A 17,424-nucleotide genomic window follows, 5' to 3' on the forward strand; every position below is an offset into this window, starting at 1 on the left:
TGCTGGTAAAAAAACCTGGAAATTACAGTTGAATTTCAGCCATGTGTGGGTTTGGAACAACAAATGTCATCACATAATTCTGCCCCTAAACTTACAAGATGTACAGATACCGATTCCCAGTATCTTCATCTTCTTGACATTAGTATACAAATACCTTGCATGCTCCCATGCAAACATTTCTTCATGCTGTTTGTTTTTCAGCTGAATATATCAGATCAGATTCTGCATCCATTTAGTAGACATACAAACACAGAACATGTTTTTGAAGACATTACCAGATCACTGCGTAACATTTGGATTCTCCATTCAGTATTTCCATTACACACATTTAATTTTCCCTTTAAATTTCCTCAGCTGTTACTTGTCACAATCATCTGCTGGTTGCCTTGAAGCTGCCAGCACTAATGCCTAGTTTTGTTTTATTAAAAAGGTAAATCAGTGAATGAAGTATTATTAAAAAGAAAATAAAAATGTTGTTTTGGGATTCAGATACTTTTTTGTCATGTTAAAGTAATATACTTTACTGGAGGATTTAGGTAACTCAGATTCTAGAAGAGGGTTTTTTGTGATTTAGAAGAAATAATTTTATTTTTAGATATTGTTAAAAACAGTAGATTCCTTTTCAGAAATTACTGAATATGAGTTAGGGGTATATTTTCCACCTTGGTTTAACATTTACAATTTATACAGATTTGCCATTCTACCAGAGGTCTCTGTTACTTCAGGACCCTTTGCCTTACAACTTACCTTGGGAGGAACGTGTCACAGTAAAGCTGTCTGTACCAGGGAGGAGCATTACAACAGGAAAACCAGTTCCAAGGCCCTATACCTAGTTACACTATCTTTCTGGGTCGACAAATTTACTACCAAAGCTCATGTTTCTTTGTATTTCGTGTGTGACTGGCGAGGCTGATGAAATTTCCTGCCCATCAGCCCTTCGTACTGAGTCGTTGGCAGGACAGGTAGAGCATCCACTATAAATAACAGCAGACCATCTGTGTTGGTACAACCGCCCAAAACTTGTCTCCACTTCTAATGCGTGCCAGCTTTAGTGGCTAGAGAGTTGAAACATGTTGACCTCATTTTCTTGTCACCTAGATATTGGCAGGTGAAGATTCTCAGTTGTTTTCAGCAGTGCTCTGTGATCTATGAGTAATTCCTTTAGCAACACAGACTAAACCAGACTTGCCATTTAATCAGGGATAGGTCAGTGTTTAACCTCTTGATTGTTTTTCTGGAAATGCGATGTGTGTATCCTGAACACGACAATATGCTTGTTAGTGAGCGAGATGGGAAGAACAGACACTCCGAAAAGGTCATGAGAAAGCAGACTTTGTTGCTGTACTGCAAGAAAGGCCATCAGAAGTGTCTCAAACTTCATTAGTTTGAAAACTGATCTCTGACTAAATTCAGTTGCATCTAAAGATCCCAGGCTTAAAACGTCCCTGAAAATGAATGCAGATTCTGGTATAACGTATGAAAGAAACTGTACTTGATGCATGTGAGCACAGACAGACAATAAGCATAAAATTCACAGAACTATTGCCTTTTTGGGTGTTACAGCAGTGATTCAACTGTGTTCCGGTATCGTCTTGGAAAGTTTCTGCTTCAGTCTACAGTCCAGGCTGTTCTTGCTGAGCTGCCATCCTTCTGGATGCATGCGTTTGAAATCATAATAATGATCATGTGGATACCTTCTCATTTGACTGTAATTTAAACGCTGCTTTCTCAGTTCCCTGGCCCTAATTGCAACTCACTGAGGCAGCCAGCCACGCTCACCATGCAGACTGGAATAACTGCCTGCGACCAAACAAATGGAGATTAGGAACCGAAACAACTGCTTTGCTGTGCTTTGCAGAATGAGTACTACAGGTAATGGATCACATTCAAGTGGTAGAAGTCCTTGGGTTAGTTTGCATCTTTTATCTTCCTTGTGGGTACAGTACAGCAGGACTTATTAGAGCTACACAAAAGAAACCAGGTCAGGTTTAAAAGAACTGCATGGTCCACGCTACAGTTTAGTGAACTCAATTTGCAGAGCAAAGCTACCTCAGAGGCTAGAAATGGCAATCAGGTTTGTGCTCTCATCATTTTTTTCCGGGCAGCGATGGTGTCTGTGCTGATAGCTGCTCACTCTTGTTATGTTATGCTAGCATTTTTGGCTCTTTGCCTCTGAGATTCCACTGGGATTACTATCATGGAAATGGTGACTACTGCCACAGAAATAATAGGAAGAAAGTCACATTAAAACGTGAAAGGGAAAGAAGGGATCTTTTCAAAACTCATGGCAAAGATAGGACTCAGCTTTATATATTACTCTACCCAGGAGGATCCATCATAGCTCTTCTTGACAGAGCAATAGGAAAATGAAATGTCTTCTAGCTGAGAAGCAGACACATTTCTTCTCTCATCCCTGAAACAGCAGCTTGCCTGCTATTCTCAAAAACACACCATTGGTGTTGAAACGTGCTCTGTAATTCCATTCTCTTAGAGGTAATGACATTATTAGCATGACATTGTAGAGCACAGTTCATTCTGGGTAGGCATGCTGTAAACATCACTAGAGTGCTGGATGGAATATATAATTTATGTAGGGCAGAAAACTGTAAGATTATAGCAACACACAAGTTTGCTGTGTAGTAGCCAGCAACAGGCTAACTGAGGCCACTCGTAACTAGTACCATACTATTTGGATGAAGCCCAAGTTTTTGGCAATAGCTTATGCCATTGATTCTTCAGCTCCTATTTACTGGTTTTCTAGGAAGTCTAGCTTTTTTTTTACTGGGTACGCAGGTATATTCAGAGGATGATAGAGTTTAGAGATGCTGAAAACCAAATTATGGGTTTTGAGTTCCATTTCCAGCTCTGTAACTGACTTACTGTATTTTAATTTCCTGTCCATAAACTGTGGCTGAAGTTCACAGTACTTTTCTCAGAGAGGTTGTAAAGATAGCTTATTTTGCATTTTAAATTTAAACTATGAGATTTATTGATAGGAGCCCTAAAGGTGTATAAAGTAATGCAACATAATTAACACAATATATGTTACTATTGTAGTAATGTGCACATTTGTTATGGTTGATCTATATCAGGCTATCTTTGCTGGCTGAACAGAAAAATTAGCACCCAAACATTCTGAACGTGCTGCAGGAACAGGTAATGACTAGAAGTAGTAAAGACTGTGGTTAATTTCTTCTCCAGAATCATAACATTTGTTACGGTTGATCTATATCAGGCTATCTTTGCTAAAATACGGCTGAACAGAAAAATTAGCACCCAAACATTCTGAACGTGCTGCAGGAACAGGTAATGACTAGAAGTAGTAAAGACTGTGGTTAATTTCTTCTCCAGAATCATAAAACTTCAGCCCCAAGTCATCACATTAGGTCATTTGGTTTCTAATTAGCCATTAGCTTACAGGCTATTGGCTATTTCTGGGTCTAAGAACAATGAATTTGAAGATAATGCAGCAGCTATTGTCCTCTAAAATAATGCTGAGTAAGCACAAAGCGTGTATCTAGAGTGAAGAAGAATGAAAAGGAAGCAGCGACCTGGAGAAATACCAAACTGGGAGCATCACCATATTGAAATTAGGTTGAGAGCTGCTCTGCCTACCTTTCCATAATCACATTCCAGGAAGAGATCAGTAAACATTTGCCTCCACATATCACATCTTACTGCTTCTTGGAAGTCATCAGCACACTGAGAGAGATGCTTCAGGATTTCTTTGAACATGTCATTTGAAAAATGTTTGGTGTAGGAATGGACATACTGTGGAGAGAAAGCAGCAGTGTAAATGGTTAGCTTTCTTCAAGTATTTTCACTTTTATCTGAACGGCTAAAAATCTATTGCATGCAATGAAATATATAGGAATTTGTAGTTTAATCTGCTGGCATAACGCAGACTTGGTGCATGGATGCCACACTGCCTACTTTGTTCTTTCTTTCAGAAGCAGCAATATTCTCCAAACAAGCCTGGGACGCTGCTGTGCGTCTTGAAGAGTTCCCTTCCTGGCCCAGACGTCACTTATCGCGTTCAGTGGTTTGGAGATGCTGGATCAGAATCCGTCCTATGAAATGTCATTGCTTAAGCTAGGTTATCTCAGGGAGGGTGTAAGTTCTCCATGGTTTTCTGCAGCATTTAGTATTCCTGACTTTACTCCCAAGGAGGCATTTGAGCCATTAGTTTTTGCAGAACTGACAGTCACTCAACTCTCTAATGCCACAAAATGACCATTGCCCACAAGTTCAGTGTTTAGAGAACCAATCTGGATACAATAAAAAAAGGACAGAACCTTTTGAAAATGGGCCTGCTGTCACCTAAGTCCTCTGACACTGGGAACACTACTAACTCGAGATTTATTTTAAGTTCTAGCCTTGGAGACACTTTAACACTTTGGATTTATAGCCGTGTGGTTTTTATGAGCAAAAGCAGTATGGTTCTAAAAATGTGGTGTGCATGACATAAATAATAATGGCCATCAGAACAAACCACAATCCCAAAGCCTGTGCTGAATTATTGTAGCAGGTTTCTGGAGCCAGCCACAGTAACAGGGAGCCCATACAGTTGAAAAGAGGAATTTCCAAAACACAGAGTGTTTCCCATTATCCCATTTTTAGAGTATGGATACCTGACATAAGTGCTAGAACACCTTGGACGTGTTGAAATGCCGCACAGGCATTAACAAACTGAAATATTAATATGTGTTATTATTATTCAGGTCTATATTGCATAATTTCCAAATATATGGGACAAATGGAGAAGAGAGGAAAAGCAGAAAAGCAGCAGCCAACGGCCTGAGGGGTGGCTGGTGGGAAAGAAGAACTCCCAACGCAATGTGTGGTTTTTCTGCATTTCAGCATAAAAAGAGAGGATGTAGGTGGGTTGGAGAGAAGGTGGCAGATCTGGGGCTGTGTGTCCCTACTAGCTTTTCAGAGCGATTACAACCCAGAGCCCTGTGACAGATGAACCTTAAAGACGGCAGCAGCTGGGAGGAGGCAGGTTGGACAAGCAGCTTGTTATTTTGTGTGTCATCTTGATGACACATCCAAAGGCTTGTGTATTAATACTGCTGTCTAACAGCTTCACAGAAAATTTTTTAGAAGTATATGTTCGGCTGTGTAGGCAGGAGGAAGTATCGTAGAGTCATAAGCTTTTCTTAGCTGATGTGTGTAAAGCACTCTCCTGTGTAAAGTACTGTACACACAATAAGCATTCATTTATTTATTATTAACCAAGAGATTTTGACACCCATCAGAAGAAAGCTGGCACACCTTCTTCTTGCTATCCAGCGTGAGACCTCGCTGTAGTTTGTGAACACATTGTCATCAATAACAATGGATCTTTGCTTTTTTGTTCCTACGGATCTCAGTAGAAATCGAGTAAGCCACATGCAATCATGGAAAATAATCTCATCTTTAAAGCCTGATTCTGACCCTACAAAGGCAATTTGAGTATTTCCCTTGGTGTCAATAGCTTTGGGTCAGACTGCTGGGGGTTCTGCATGTTAGAGTACAAAGCCGGTGAAATAAACGGTAAAGGACTGGTCTCTGGGATTTAAACGGTTTTGATATAAAAGACCCCACGAGCTTGTCACGAAGGACGTAGAAATACAACAGCCACTGTTTTGCATGTCCGACCCCCCCCAAACCCAACACCACCAACGTGTGAGGTCTCTACTAACAACTTTTAAGTAACCCAAACCTGCACTGAATTCAAAGGAGAAAAAAAAAAAAGTGCCATTTAATTTTAAGGTCCATTAAAAAGCAATGCTTTCCACATGTGAAAGGGCCTAGACCAGCATGCAGAAAGACCATTTCTCTTTCTGGTTTTGGTGGATGATGCAAACTGATGAGCAAAGGTAAATGGTAACTGAGGATTAGAAGCAGCCCTGTCCTGAGAGCGAGGCCTCTGATTATGGAACAGTTTCCCAAGGCAAGTGATGAAAGCCTCATCATTTGATTCAATTAAAACCAGACTGGAAAAAGCATCAGAGATTATATTCTGAGAACAACACTGCACTGGCTGGTGAATCAGACAGCTTGACAGTCCGTGTCTTTTGTACTTCTGATTTCTGTTGTCGTATCTTTAATTGAGTTAAAATAGAGAGCACACAAAATATATTTTAAAACATTTTTCTAATGCTAATGGAGCATGAATTCATTCAGTGTTTATACAGGTACCATAGGGGTTATGGATTGATGCTTCATTTCAGTGACAAAAGCAATTCTCTGGGCTCCCATTATCCACAACAGTTTTCTTAATTAAATGCAGTTATTCTGAGGTTAAATTTAAAAATATCTCATTTCATGCTTAAAAAAGCCTTCAACAAGTTATCCCCAAAATGATATTGTGCAAAATAGCAAACATGTGAGTCTCCTGAGAGTGAAGAAGGCACAAAAATCACACATGGTTGCTTGAAATTAATCTCTGCACAGCTGCTTTATGCTTTGTTTTTAATTATTCTAACAGCACCCACTAGCACTGCTGCAATTGAAGGGCTGTCATTATTTCTATTCTAAACATGCCTTTTCACAGGTTTAATTACCCAGCTGTAAAATTTAGCTCTGTCGTAGGTAGAAATGGCTGGCAAAGTCTTGGCCTGGAGAGTTTTCCAGTAAATATAGTTTGACCAGATTTGGTTGTTTTCAGATTGATGGTTTAGCAAACTACTTCCCCCTTGCTGGCCAGAACGGAAGCGTTGTGACAGCAGGGGATGGAGATGGAGATGGAACATGAAATGTCCTGATACAACCAGTTACCTGGGATGCTGGGGAAGCGAAGCCCTTCACTTACTCATCTTAGCTGTCCCCATGGAAATGCTACTGCTTTGTGATATACATCAGATTCTGAATCAGATGCTCTTATTTCATTTCTCACCTCTGTGAATTCATCTACGTTTACTTTTTTTCCCAGTGTGTCTACGATTTCCAGCTTCCTGTCATAGATTGCTAGGAAAAAATGAAGGGATATTGGTTTAGAAAGCAAACAGTTGTGATTTTGCATCTTGTACGCATTTTTCTGCATACTGTTACGTTACATTAACTTTCTTCTCACACTGGATTACATTTATTTGAGGTTAGCCTACACAGTAGCTGAAGCATCTGACTGTATAGAGGCTATCTAAATCTGATTCTTACATATTTCTCTTGCGGAGAATCTGCACTTACCTATTCAGAACTGTATGGTCATATTTATTCTTGAGACATGTTGGTGCAAATTGCAATGATTTTAATGGTACTTACAATTAATTACGTGAGGGAAGAAATTATTTTTGATTTAACAAAAAAGATAAAACTGCCTTAAAATTCTGGGGACATGGATTCTGCTCTGCAAGACTGGAATCTGAAAATCATAGTAATTTTCCCAAGGAGTTCTGTGGGAATATTTTTACTGATGATGATATTCAAAACTATCTTTTGGTCAGCTTCTGGGCTAGTATAATGGAACTGAGAAGATATGTCAAATGTCTACATAGATTTCTGAATGAAGTCTTTGAGCACAGACATGCTGTTTCTTTTGGGATTATTTTTCTGTTCTTTCTTCTTACAATATATCAGGAGTAATGAGCAAAATTCACCATGGAATGCATTTCTCTCTTGTTGGTTGAGACATTCCTAAACTGTACATTATCTTTTTTAAACTATAAAACACAGCTTAATGTTCCATTAATGTATATGAGATGCTATTAAATGAAATAAATTATAAATGGAGCCACAGTATTAGTGCAATATGACACAAAGCACCTCCAGCATCTGGAGAGCAAGCATCTGGGCAGAAACTTCCTTCTCAATCTGACATCCCGGGATCTGTTCATCACACTCCAGAACAACAGCCACCACAGCAGGAGCACAAGGGCTGTGTTCAGCATTCGCGCAACGTATTACCAATATAGGGTGATTACTCAGAGCAACAATTCTGTAATACGGAAAGGGCTGAGCTGAGCAAGGGCAAGCTCTAGACAGAGGTGACTCCAGCGGCAAGCAGAAAAGCATTCTGAAGTTCCCTGCTTATCATCCCATCTTCCAGCAAAGGCAGATTTGTTATTATTGCTGATCATTATGGGCTCTTGACGAAAAGAGCTGGCAGCAGGCTGTAAGTTGCCACTTCAATGTCCCTGGCTCTATCTATTCCATTATCATTACTCGGGGAGGTCAAGTGTAAGCTCTATAAAGTGGACAGGAATGCTGGCAATCTTTCTGTGCCGAGTGCTGGGGTACAGAGGGCCTTGTGCTGTGTGTCACTGGCACGCCTGGGACGGGCGAAGGGAACGGCTAGCCGAGATGGGCTATTTGGTGAAGCGTTAGGTAAGCTTCAGCGTTTCCCCTGGAACCAGACAAGGTAACAACACTGTCAGAGTTTAATTTTGTTGATCCTACCTTTCCTCCATACCTCCCAGTATGCCAAACTGCCCGTGGGATTTCCAAGACCTCCCATGAGACAAACACGGTCTGATCGGGCAGGTGAAGGAGGAGGTTGTTACAGTGATTCTTAAAAATATTGATAAGCACACGGCAATGTCTGGCTAATGAAGGATGTAAGTGGAAAGGGCCTGGATTTTTCTCTCTCTGAAAGGTTTTTTAAACTTCTTTCCATACTTTTCAAGATCATATTAATGAACCACATGGTGGTTCAGTCTCTTTCCAATCTGTCTGAAGATTTGTGGTTCATACCACAAAAGGTGTAACTACCCTTAGAGATTCTTCTTCTGTCTGTTTGCTCTTTGCTCACAGTTTGCCCCAGATTTCAGACCACAGAAATGAAACTAAAGGACACACATCAAGAACTTACCTTTTCTCACATCTATGGGAGTAGAAGCAACGACATCTGGAAAAGACCTCAGGGCACTCTGAACCTACAAATCAAGGTCATGGTCAAAGGCCTGTTTCATGCAGAAAACAGTAGGCAATTACTAAAATAAATCACCCAGAATAATCAGTTGTATGGGCCAGGCATACTTCTTACCACACATAGGTGGGCCCTGTTAAATGTAGACCTTGTCTGACTTGTAAGAAAGATGCTTGTACCAAGAGATGTATTACAATTACTGCAAATCTCATCTTTTATGAGCTGCAGTATCAATTTGTATGAGTCACAGGGGCAGAGAGAAGATTTAATGGAGAGCAAGAGTGGCTGCCCCGGACCTTTTTAAGGGGATTCTGAGGGATAACTAGCTGCAGAGAAGGACATCCAGTGATGAGGTATGTATCCACAACCTCAGGAGTGTCCGAGTACCTTATGGAGCATTTTGCTTCCCAGGACCTCTGTGGAGAACGCATTGCAATCCTTCCATGTGCTCGTGGGGAATCGGGGCTTGGTGCGGCTAAGTGCTAGACCACGACCTGCACCCTGGCCCTAAGGGAGGTCAGAGCCATTTCCCATCCTTGTGCTCCATGCTGCCGTGCCAGGGCAGACGGCACTATCACAATCTTCCTTCTCCTCCTGTCTGCAACAATCACAGCAGTGTGTTAACAAGGATCTTCCTTAGTTACCAGTGCAACCGGTATTCTGCCGCTGACATCCACTGTCCACTCTTTGAACTGAATTGCCAGTGCCTCCTTTCTCATCTCTTTCACCTGAGACTTCATATTGTCCGCCTGCTCCCTGTCCTTACGTTTGTTCTTGGCCTCAGCCTTCATCTTGGCCAGCCTGCAGGATGTGGGAATAAGGTTTAGAAAGATACCATCATAAACATATTTAAGGTAGATCAAGCCTACCCTGAAGAACAAAAGGAAAGGAAATAACTTCTTACTGAAAGTCTTGTCCTTCGAGTACAAGCAGATTTTTTTTTCCGAATAAATATTTGATGTTTGAGGCACAAAATTACGAGTGTGGCTATTGGACTAGATTCTAGTAATCTGTGTTTTCAGAGGGCAGCTCCAAGGAGGTGAGAGTATTTATATTCTGATATGTATCATCTCCTGAAATCCAGTGTAACTATGAATCTGAAGAAATAACCTCTTAGTGTCAGATACGTGCATGTGGAGAGAGCCTCTTGCAGAGTATATGGTGGATGTTTCACGGAAAATCATCTATACAGCTCTCCTGGTTTGTATAGTTTCAACAGTGATAAATTTTACCTTCACGTTTATAATGGCACTGACCATTTATTGTGTAGGTGTCCTTCAATTTCCTTTCAATTTTAGCAGGAAGACAGGTGCCTAATTTTGCTACACTTGATTTACCAACAAAATTGCATCAGTATGCATTTGTCTCAAAGCCCAAGTACCATTTCACATAAACACTTCACTGGCAAAGAACAACGTTCAATGACATTTCTTAAGCAGTCTCACACAATAAAGTCTTTACTGCCTTAGGACAGGGACAATACACCAACCTCCCCATCATTTTGAACACATAGTTTGCAAGCTTGGACTAAAAGCACCTGCCTTTCTTCTTCCTTCCCTTTTCTTTGCTTCTCTAATCACCCAGTCATGTTTTTCCCAATCCTTCATTTCGCACAACAAAAGAACTGAATAAAATTGATCCCGTAGAACTCATCTGCTTTGGTTTTGACTTTGTTCATTTATGAAATGGAAAAAAAGCCTTTAGGAAGTTCAAAATGCTAAAAGCCAAAGGATCCGTTCACATGGGGAGAATGGTTCCTGCTCACGGAGGCTGCTGGAATCTCTCTGCACTGAGACAGCTGCCCTGCTCACCTCCGCGGCTCTGCCTTACACCCTCTGTAGCCAGGCAGAGTCAGGGGAATTGCTCCTCTCTGGTACCTGAGAGCGCTAGTCCAGAAACTGTACTTTAATTAACGATTTCTGCCTCCTTCTTCCCCCTGTGTTTCACACACTATGAGTGTGGGCTGATCCTGTGCCTGCTCTCTTCTGTTGCTATGGGTCATCCTAGAAATTATAAAACAATGATATTTTCTTTAATGAATAGAAAGGCTTGTTTAATGTGTTACAGCCGTACACTTTGATCACGGTCAGTTTTCTCACTAGGTTCTTGTTCTCCATGGCCACTTATCACCGAGGTTTCTTACTGAATAACTGGGTTCCTTAATCAGTCATGGGCATCGCACAAGTGCCCGCTGAGGCAGTTCACCCTCCGGCACTTTGATAGAAGGGGAAGGGGAAAATAATTTCCTATCTTCTGACTCCTTCACAGACACTGCAAAGAGGAGGTATGTAGCAGGTACCAAGCTAAATGGACTAACAGATTTTTCTCCAATGTATGCTACAGACAGAAAGAGAAAACCAGGCCATTTCTAGCTGCAGGTCCTCCTCAGGAGCAGTCTGCAAGCTGAAAGCAGAGCTAAGGCCGTGCTAGGAGTTGCCAAGGTGCTCTGGTGATTAATTTGGGCAGTGTCCCCGCACAAGCTACATTGTGTGCTGCAGTTGTGCATTTATTTCTAAAGTCCTGAAACACCAAGCAGCTGCATCTTCTGCCTGGTGTCCCTGGCGTGGGACAAAATGTTTCCCCCCCTAGGCAGTAACGGCAAAAACGGCCATAACAGTGCTGGGCACCCATTTCAAAGTGAGCTCATTTCAGTATTAAACATTTCCAGAAAAGATGAGATGGCAGCGAGGGTGACTTCTCCCTGCAGAAGGAAACATGTTTCTTCAGGAAGACAGCCGCCTACCTCCCACACAAGGATGGGTGACTCAGACTGAAGGACTACCAGCCCTGGACAAATAAAGTCTCTGTTTCAGGTATCAGTCCGTTTGGATACGGAAATTCTCCCATCTGTTCTCCCGCATGCCTGGACTCCCAGTCAGGTGGCGGTTAAGGAGAGACTGGAGGAAGCCTGCGGGGGCTCGCTGAGGACTGGTAAGCTTTAGATAAGAACCTGGGGTGAAATCCTGCCCTTCCTGAAGGTAATGTCAAGGCTCCCGAGAGCTTCACTGGGGCCAGAATTTCACCCCTCATCTTTCTGGTGTTTGTGTGAGAGACTGTAAGCACAGACTGGCATTTCTCTGTAACATTTTATTCCTGTTTAGAAAGCCAGTGACTCACGTTAGGAGTCTCAGGGCTACATGGTGTCAGTAAAATCCTCTGTGCTGCTGTGGTTAAGAATCCTATGCAAATCCCACAATACAGCCATCACAAATATGTAAATCCTGAGCTGTTGTGAATGCAAATCCCACGACACTGCTACCAGCGGATATGCAAAACCTGCTACAGCTATGGCTACATAAACCCCCGTGGCAGTGCTGTCTACGGAGAGATTTATTTCTACAAGTCTTGATAGTCATGTCCTTTGCATCAGCTCTGATAGCTACAAATTGAGAACCTGTCTCCAAATGTAAACATGGGCTTAACAGCCAAGGCCACAATAACATGTCACTGGTAGCCAACGCTTTGCATTCTACAGGAAGATCTGACCTCACCAGAAATAAGCTTTGATTCACAAAAAAAGCTAAGAGTATTTTAGCAGAGGGGGGAAAAAAAACAAACCCAAAAGCAAAACCAAACAAAAAACCAACCCAAAACCCCAGGAAATGTTATCATTTTTAATTCAATTTCTTTTGGAAAATAAAAATGAGATATGGTTCTGAACTCCTTGCATCCAGGTGTCCCTCTGTGAAGCAATATGAATAGTGAAACAGTACCCAAATCAAAGGTGTGTCAAGGCTGGCATCCCAAACATCCCCCCAGAACAATCTGAGTGAAAGCTCACTGAAAAAGAAGATGTTTCCCCAGACCATTTGTTTCAGTGGACCGGCACTTAAAGAATAAAAAATAAAATTGAAAATCTTTTACCAGCTCTGGTTGTACTACTGTATGTTTGCTTATGAGGAAAAACCAAAAAGCTGAGCTCTTACACACTGACCATGATCAGTCAGTTATAATATTTTTATCTGTGGGGAAAAAGGAGGTAAGTGACTGTATGAAATTCACTTACCACACTGCTTTAGTTGTATTCACACAAGGCATGTTCCTATGAACTCTAACAGTATGTGGGCTAGAAATGTAGAGAGAGAGAAACTCAGAGCAGTAGAGAGAGATTTAAAATATTCTTTTATTCATTATAATACTGGGAACTTCAATTAACTTCATTGAGAATTTATGGACAAGACGTGTCAACATTTTACTTCCCTAATTCCTGACACTGAAACCCTGAAACCAATTTTCAAGCTGTATGTGCTATTTATGCAAATAGAAGAGAGAGCCATTCAAATAGAAGTCATTATTCTACAAACACAGATATAGAATAAAGTGATCTAGTAGTGAATGAATAATTTTGACATCATTCCGAATCACCTCTGGGTCATCTATAAACGCAAATGTTCACTTCCATATTTTTCTGAACAGAGCAATGAAAATGAAAGCATTATTGTTCACCTAGTGCACTCACATTCTAACCTTAGCATATTGTAAGATGCCATGGAACCCCCTTCCAATATTCGTTAAATATTACACTAAAGCAAGCAGCCTAGAATACACCCCAGAAATAAGCAACATAATAAAATACAAAACAGTTTCTACTTCAAAGGGAAAAAAGAATCTGAAAGGAAAGCCTGAGTAAAAATCCCAGGAGAAGGAGCTTCTACAATGTGCCAGGACAGTACTGTTATTGGTTTGCTCAAGAGAAATCCTCCTGAAGGAGGAAAGAAATGTTACCTTTTCATTAAGTTTAGAAGAATATAGACAAAATGATCTGAAGAGCTCACAAACCTTTGATACTAACACCTGTCCTAAAGAACTGCTGTCACTAACCTAGACTGGTTTGAAAGCAGTTTGCCTTCCACATGTGTAATTAATATAGAGCCTAAAGAGGCATTATATACTCGTGAAGGGCAGAATATTGCCTTAAACAGGAATGACTAGTGTTTCATTTTGTGTGACATGTTCTAGCATTTGTCCTGCTTCTCGAATTTTTGTGAGAAACATCTACCATCTCTGGCACCGTACTCCACAGGGTTCATTTTGTTCGACACTTTGCCAGCCACGCTGCAGTCACACCATTCCTTTTGTAAAACAGAGACCAAGACACCAGCTCTGGTTTTGTGACCAGCCACACTTTCAGCTCTCTCACCTCTGTGACGTTGTACCTGGCATCTCAGCTTTTAGCTCCTCTGTAACCATCTTCATTCCTCTCAGGTACGGGCCTGGTTTTGTAGAAATACTATAGTGAGGGTTATGTCTCATCAGATATTCTCCAAGAAAAATAATGGGGTTAAATTTAGTTGGTTCTTTGTCTGGTTCAAGCACATTCTTTCTTTCCACTTCCATTAACAGTTTTTCCAGTCCTGGGATTAACGTAGGTAGGAGTTTGTCAAGTAAATAGATGCGAGTACCTAGTGACTCTTTCTCTTCACTGAACCACTCTTTGGACAGCCAGTCACAGGGTTCTCTCTTCTTTACCTTTTCTTCTTTTGCCTTTTGTGTGTGAATTGTCTTCACCTTGGTCTCCTGCAGATTCAGACACCTCTGCTGTACCTTTTCATAAAAACAGTCTTTCCATGGAGCATAATTACCAAGACATGGCAGCTCATCCTTCCCTTGATTTCTCTTCATTTCTGTGGCAGTCATATTCTTATCTCCAAGTTTCGGATGTTTTAGATCTGCGGTTTGGGCTGCTTCTCGTGGCTGACCAGCCATCCTTCAGTCACTGTGACACAGAACAAAAGCAGCATGTTATATCGTGCCAAAAGATGCAGCAATGTCCTAGCAGATGACACAGGAAGAAAGTCTATTGTTAGGAATTAACTAATATTCCTTTTCTATGTTCCCTTTTTATTCTGTTACTGCTGCTTTGTACTCTTAAATAAATACAGCCCCTTTACTTCAAAGATCAGTAAATGATTTATAAAGATTAATTATGTATCACAACAGCCCTTGGAGACAGAGCAACTAAATAAGTGGGTTCCTTCTTATAGGAGAAGAAACTGAGACACAGAAGGGAAGCAATTAATTCCAGGTCACTTAGAAACCAAGCGGTGCATAGTGCTCAGAAGTCTTGTCCCCCAGTTCTAACCAGTGGATTCCTCTTACCCCCAGCATCATTATTTCTGTTTAGGTCTCATTCCATGCCTCCAGGAAATCCAGTGGATATGAAACAAAGGAAGCAAGTAACAGAAAATACCAGATGCCTAGGCGCAAGATTTCTCTACATGCTGCCTTCTGCTTCATCTTTTCTGTAGCTGTGAAAAACACTGAGGAAGCCTGTCCCATAGACTACTGAATTTCAACTTTGGCAACTGTTTTTATCTCTGGACATTTTGTTAAGGTAATGAGGACACAGGTGTTTGGGTCAGCAGAGCTCCTACAGAAAGGGAAGCTCTATGCCATGAACTCTGTAATTAAGCTGTTCACAAGCACTTAATCTTGTATCCTCTGAAAGACCGACCTACAGAGTTGCAGATACCTCCCTTTACAATTTCCCGAACTCCACTGTTTTCTTCTCAAAATGTTCATTCTGTGAAATATCAGGAAGAAACTCAGTTGCTGACAAGGTACAATTTGAAAACTATTGCTGTATGTCTCCACACATAACTGTCTGCACCTGTAATAGGACTTACGCATACAGAATGGAGCAGAATGTTGCCAAACTACTTGATTCAAAGCATGAAAAATCATTAGCATGCTGCAAAAACCCCAGCTCAGTGTTCAACAACAGCAAGGGAAGGGTAACATTAATAGAGAGAGCCTAACACCTTTCCAAATTAAAGATGAAACTCCACTCTGAACTTGCTGCCACACTATTCTTTTCAAGTTCTTATTTAAAAGTGCTTCTCACTAAGGCCTTTCAGTATCCATAGCAATACCGTTGGTTTTGATACATTCTGCTCTTCATGTTTAAGCATTTGTAGCTGTTCTGAAGAGAGGTCAGCCTTCCAGGAAATGCATAAATGTGATCTACGGCCCTCCTGGCACACAAATGTAATTACTAGTGTGTTGACCTTCTGGTTCATAACCATTGTTTGAGTCCAAATACTGCTTGGATAGGTAGGATGCTTCACAGCACTAAATTTCTATGTCTGTTTTCTCGATGGGTTTGTTGGCATCTTCTGGTAATTTGTTTTCAAAGACGACTACCTGCTGGGGAGTGAGATGGATTTATGGATCAAGCTGCCTGCCTGACCCACACAGAGGGTTTTAAGATGGTCGCTGGTTTTGCCACCGAAGGACATGAGCTGCAAAGGAGTCCAGATTTGTAAGAGTAGAAAGCAAAACCTGTTAACCCAGTTAAATTGTTCCTTGCTTAGGTGAATTTCTTTCAATAAGCTGTAAAACCAGACTCCTCCTGCTTCAAAGCAGGGTGTTAACCAAATGTTCTGGTCACATTCCAAATCAGCTGGTTTTGTTGTGCCAAAATAATCCGCTCTTTCAGTTTCAAATACTTATGTTATTTTTTTAACATCCTTTATGAAACCGCTCTGCTGTTTCTGTGCAATGTTAAAGTGACAACTGCGCTCTGCTTTATGAGGCGGCTGATTCTGAATGACGATGAATGTATTTTCTCCACTGCTCTCAACCATTTCTTAGGATGATTTTGAGGATTAGTAAACGTTTATAAAGTATCTCTATGTCTCTGAACAGAAAAAAACCAAACAAAAAACAACTAAGTGCGACTGTTCTGTCTCAGTTCCACGGCATTCACATAACTCCAAGAATGGATGCAGAGCACAGAGAACTATGCCCACTGCTTTAATGCAGGACAGATAAATAATACTACGAGGGTATGGAAGAACATACAAACAGCACATAACTGTTAAAATGAACAAAAATGGAGTGCTAGAATCAGGCCCTGAAACTTGGAATTTGTTGAGGATTACAGGGACACACCTCCAGTTTGTATAAGACACCAGTGGCTCATAAACTTCAGTGCTGACTTATATTAGTTGAGAATTTGGCTCATAATCTATAGAGCTCTCACGGCCTATGACGTTCCCAAGTGGAGGCTTGATTGTCCAAATAATAATAAGCCCAGTGCACAGAGACAAGCTTTGGAAACACCCAGGAAGTTTGAAATGTGATATAAAGTTTCCTATAAGCCTTTGTTCAAGCTGAAGGCAAGATAAGCTTTTCATTATTTAGAAGGATGCCACCTTCCTGGCTCTTTTTCTGTGACAGAAATATTCTTGCTGGAATCCATGCAGGTACAAAAAGATAATCGCTCCTTTTTCTGTACAAAACTCAAATCTGCTCATAAATAAGATTTTTATGGTTTCATTGTTATTCTGTTAGGGGATTTTGATGGGTGGGATAGGGCCAGAAAAGACTAAAGTTTGTCTAGGTAAATATTTTGGAGATGTTTGAGTTACAAAAGTCTTTTAAAAAACAGAGTCCAATCTCTTTGACACTCTATCACTCAGAAATAGTTTTGCCTTTCTCTAACATGCTTCATAGCACGTGTTTATCCCGCCAGTCACACACAGCTCAATACCCTTTTCATACATGATCTTCTTTTCAATACAATTAACATTTAAAATTTTCTCTTTTGCTTTCTGAAGCTTTGAAGAACTGTT

General features: G+C 40.9%; 1 protein-coding gene across 1 annotated transcript in view; it reads right to left on the reverse strand.

Annotated features, from left to right (window-relative positions):
• LOC104163534 (EF-hand calcium-binding domain-containing protein 5-like) overlaps positions 1 to 14,554 on the reverse strand; it is a gene marked incomplete at its 3' end in the record, with an annotated part of 21,277 nt that extends 6,723 nt beyond the window's left edge. Inside the window, exons 1-5 of the mRNA XM_009702568.1 lie at positions 13,989 to 14,554; positions 9,493 to 9,649; positions 8,792 to 8,855; positions 6,881 to 6,951; positions 3,616 to 3,771 (exon numbers count right to left, since the gene is read on the reverse strand). Coding sequence (XP_009700870.1) covers positions 3,616 to 3,771; positions 6,881 to 6,951; positions 8,792 to 8,855; positions 9,493 to 9,649; positions 13,989 to 14,554 — 1,014 coding nt within the window. The remainder of the gene's footprint in view (positions 1 to 3,615; positions 3,772 to 6,880; positions 6,952 to 8,791; positions 8,856 to 9,492; positions 9,650 to 13,988) is intronic.
• Positions 14,555 to 17,424: the final 2,870 nt, after the last annotated feature.

This window comes from Cariama cristata, unplaced genomic scaffold (assembly GCF_000690535.1).
Source record: "Cariama cristata isolate BGI_N322 unplaced genomic scaffold, ASM69053v1 scaffold22236, whole genome shotgun sequence".
NCBI lineage: Eukaryota > Metazoa > Chordata > Aves > Cariamiformes > Cariamidae > Cariama > Cariama cristata.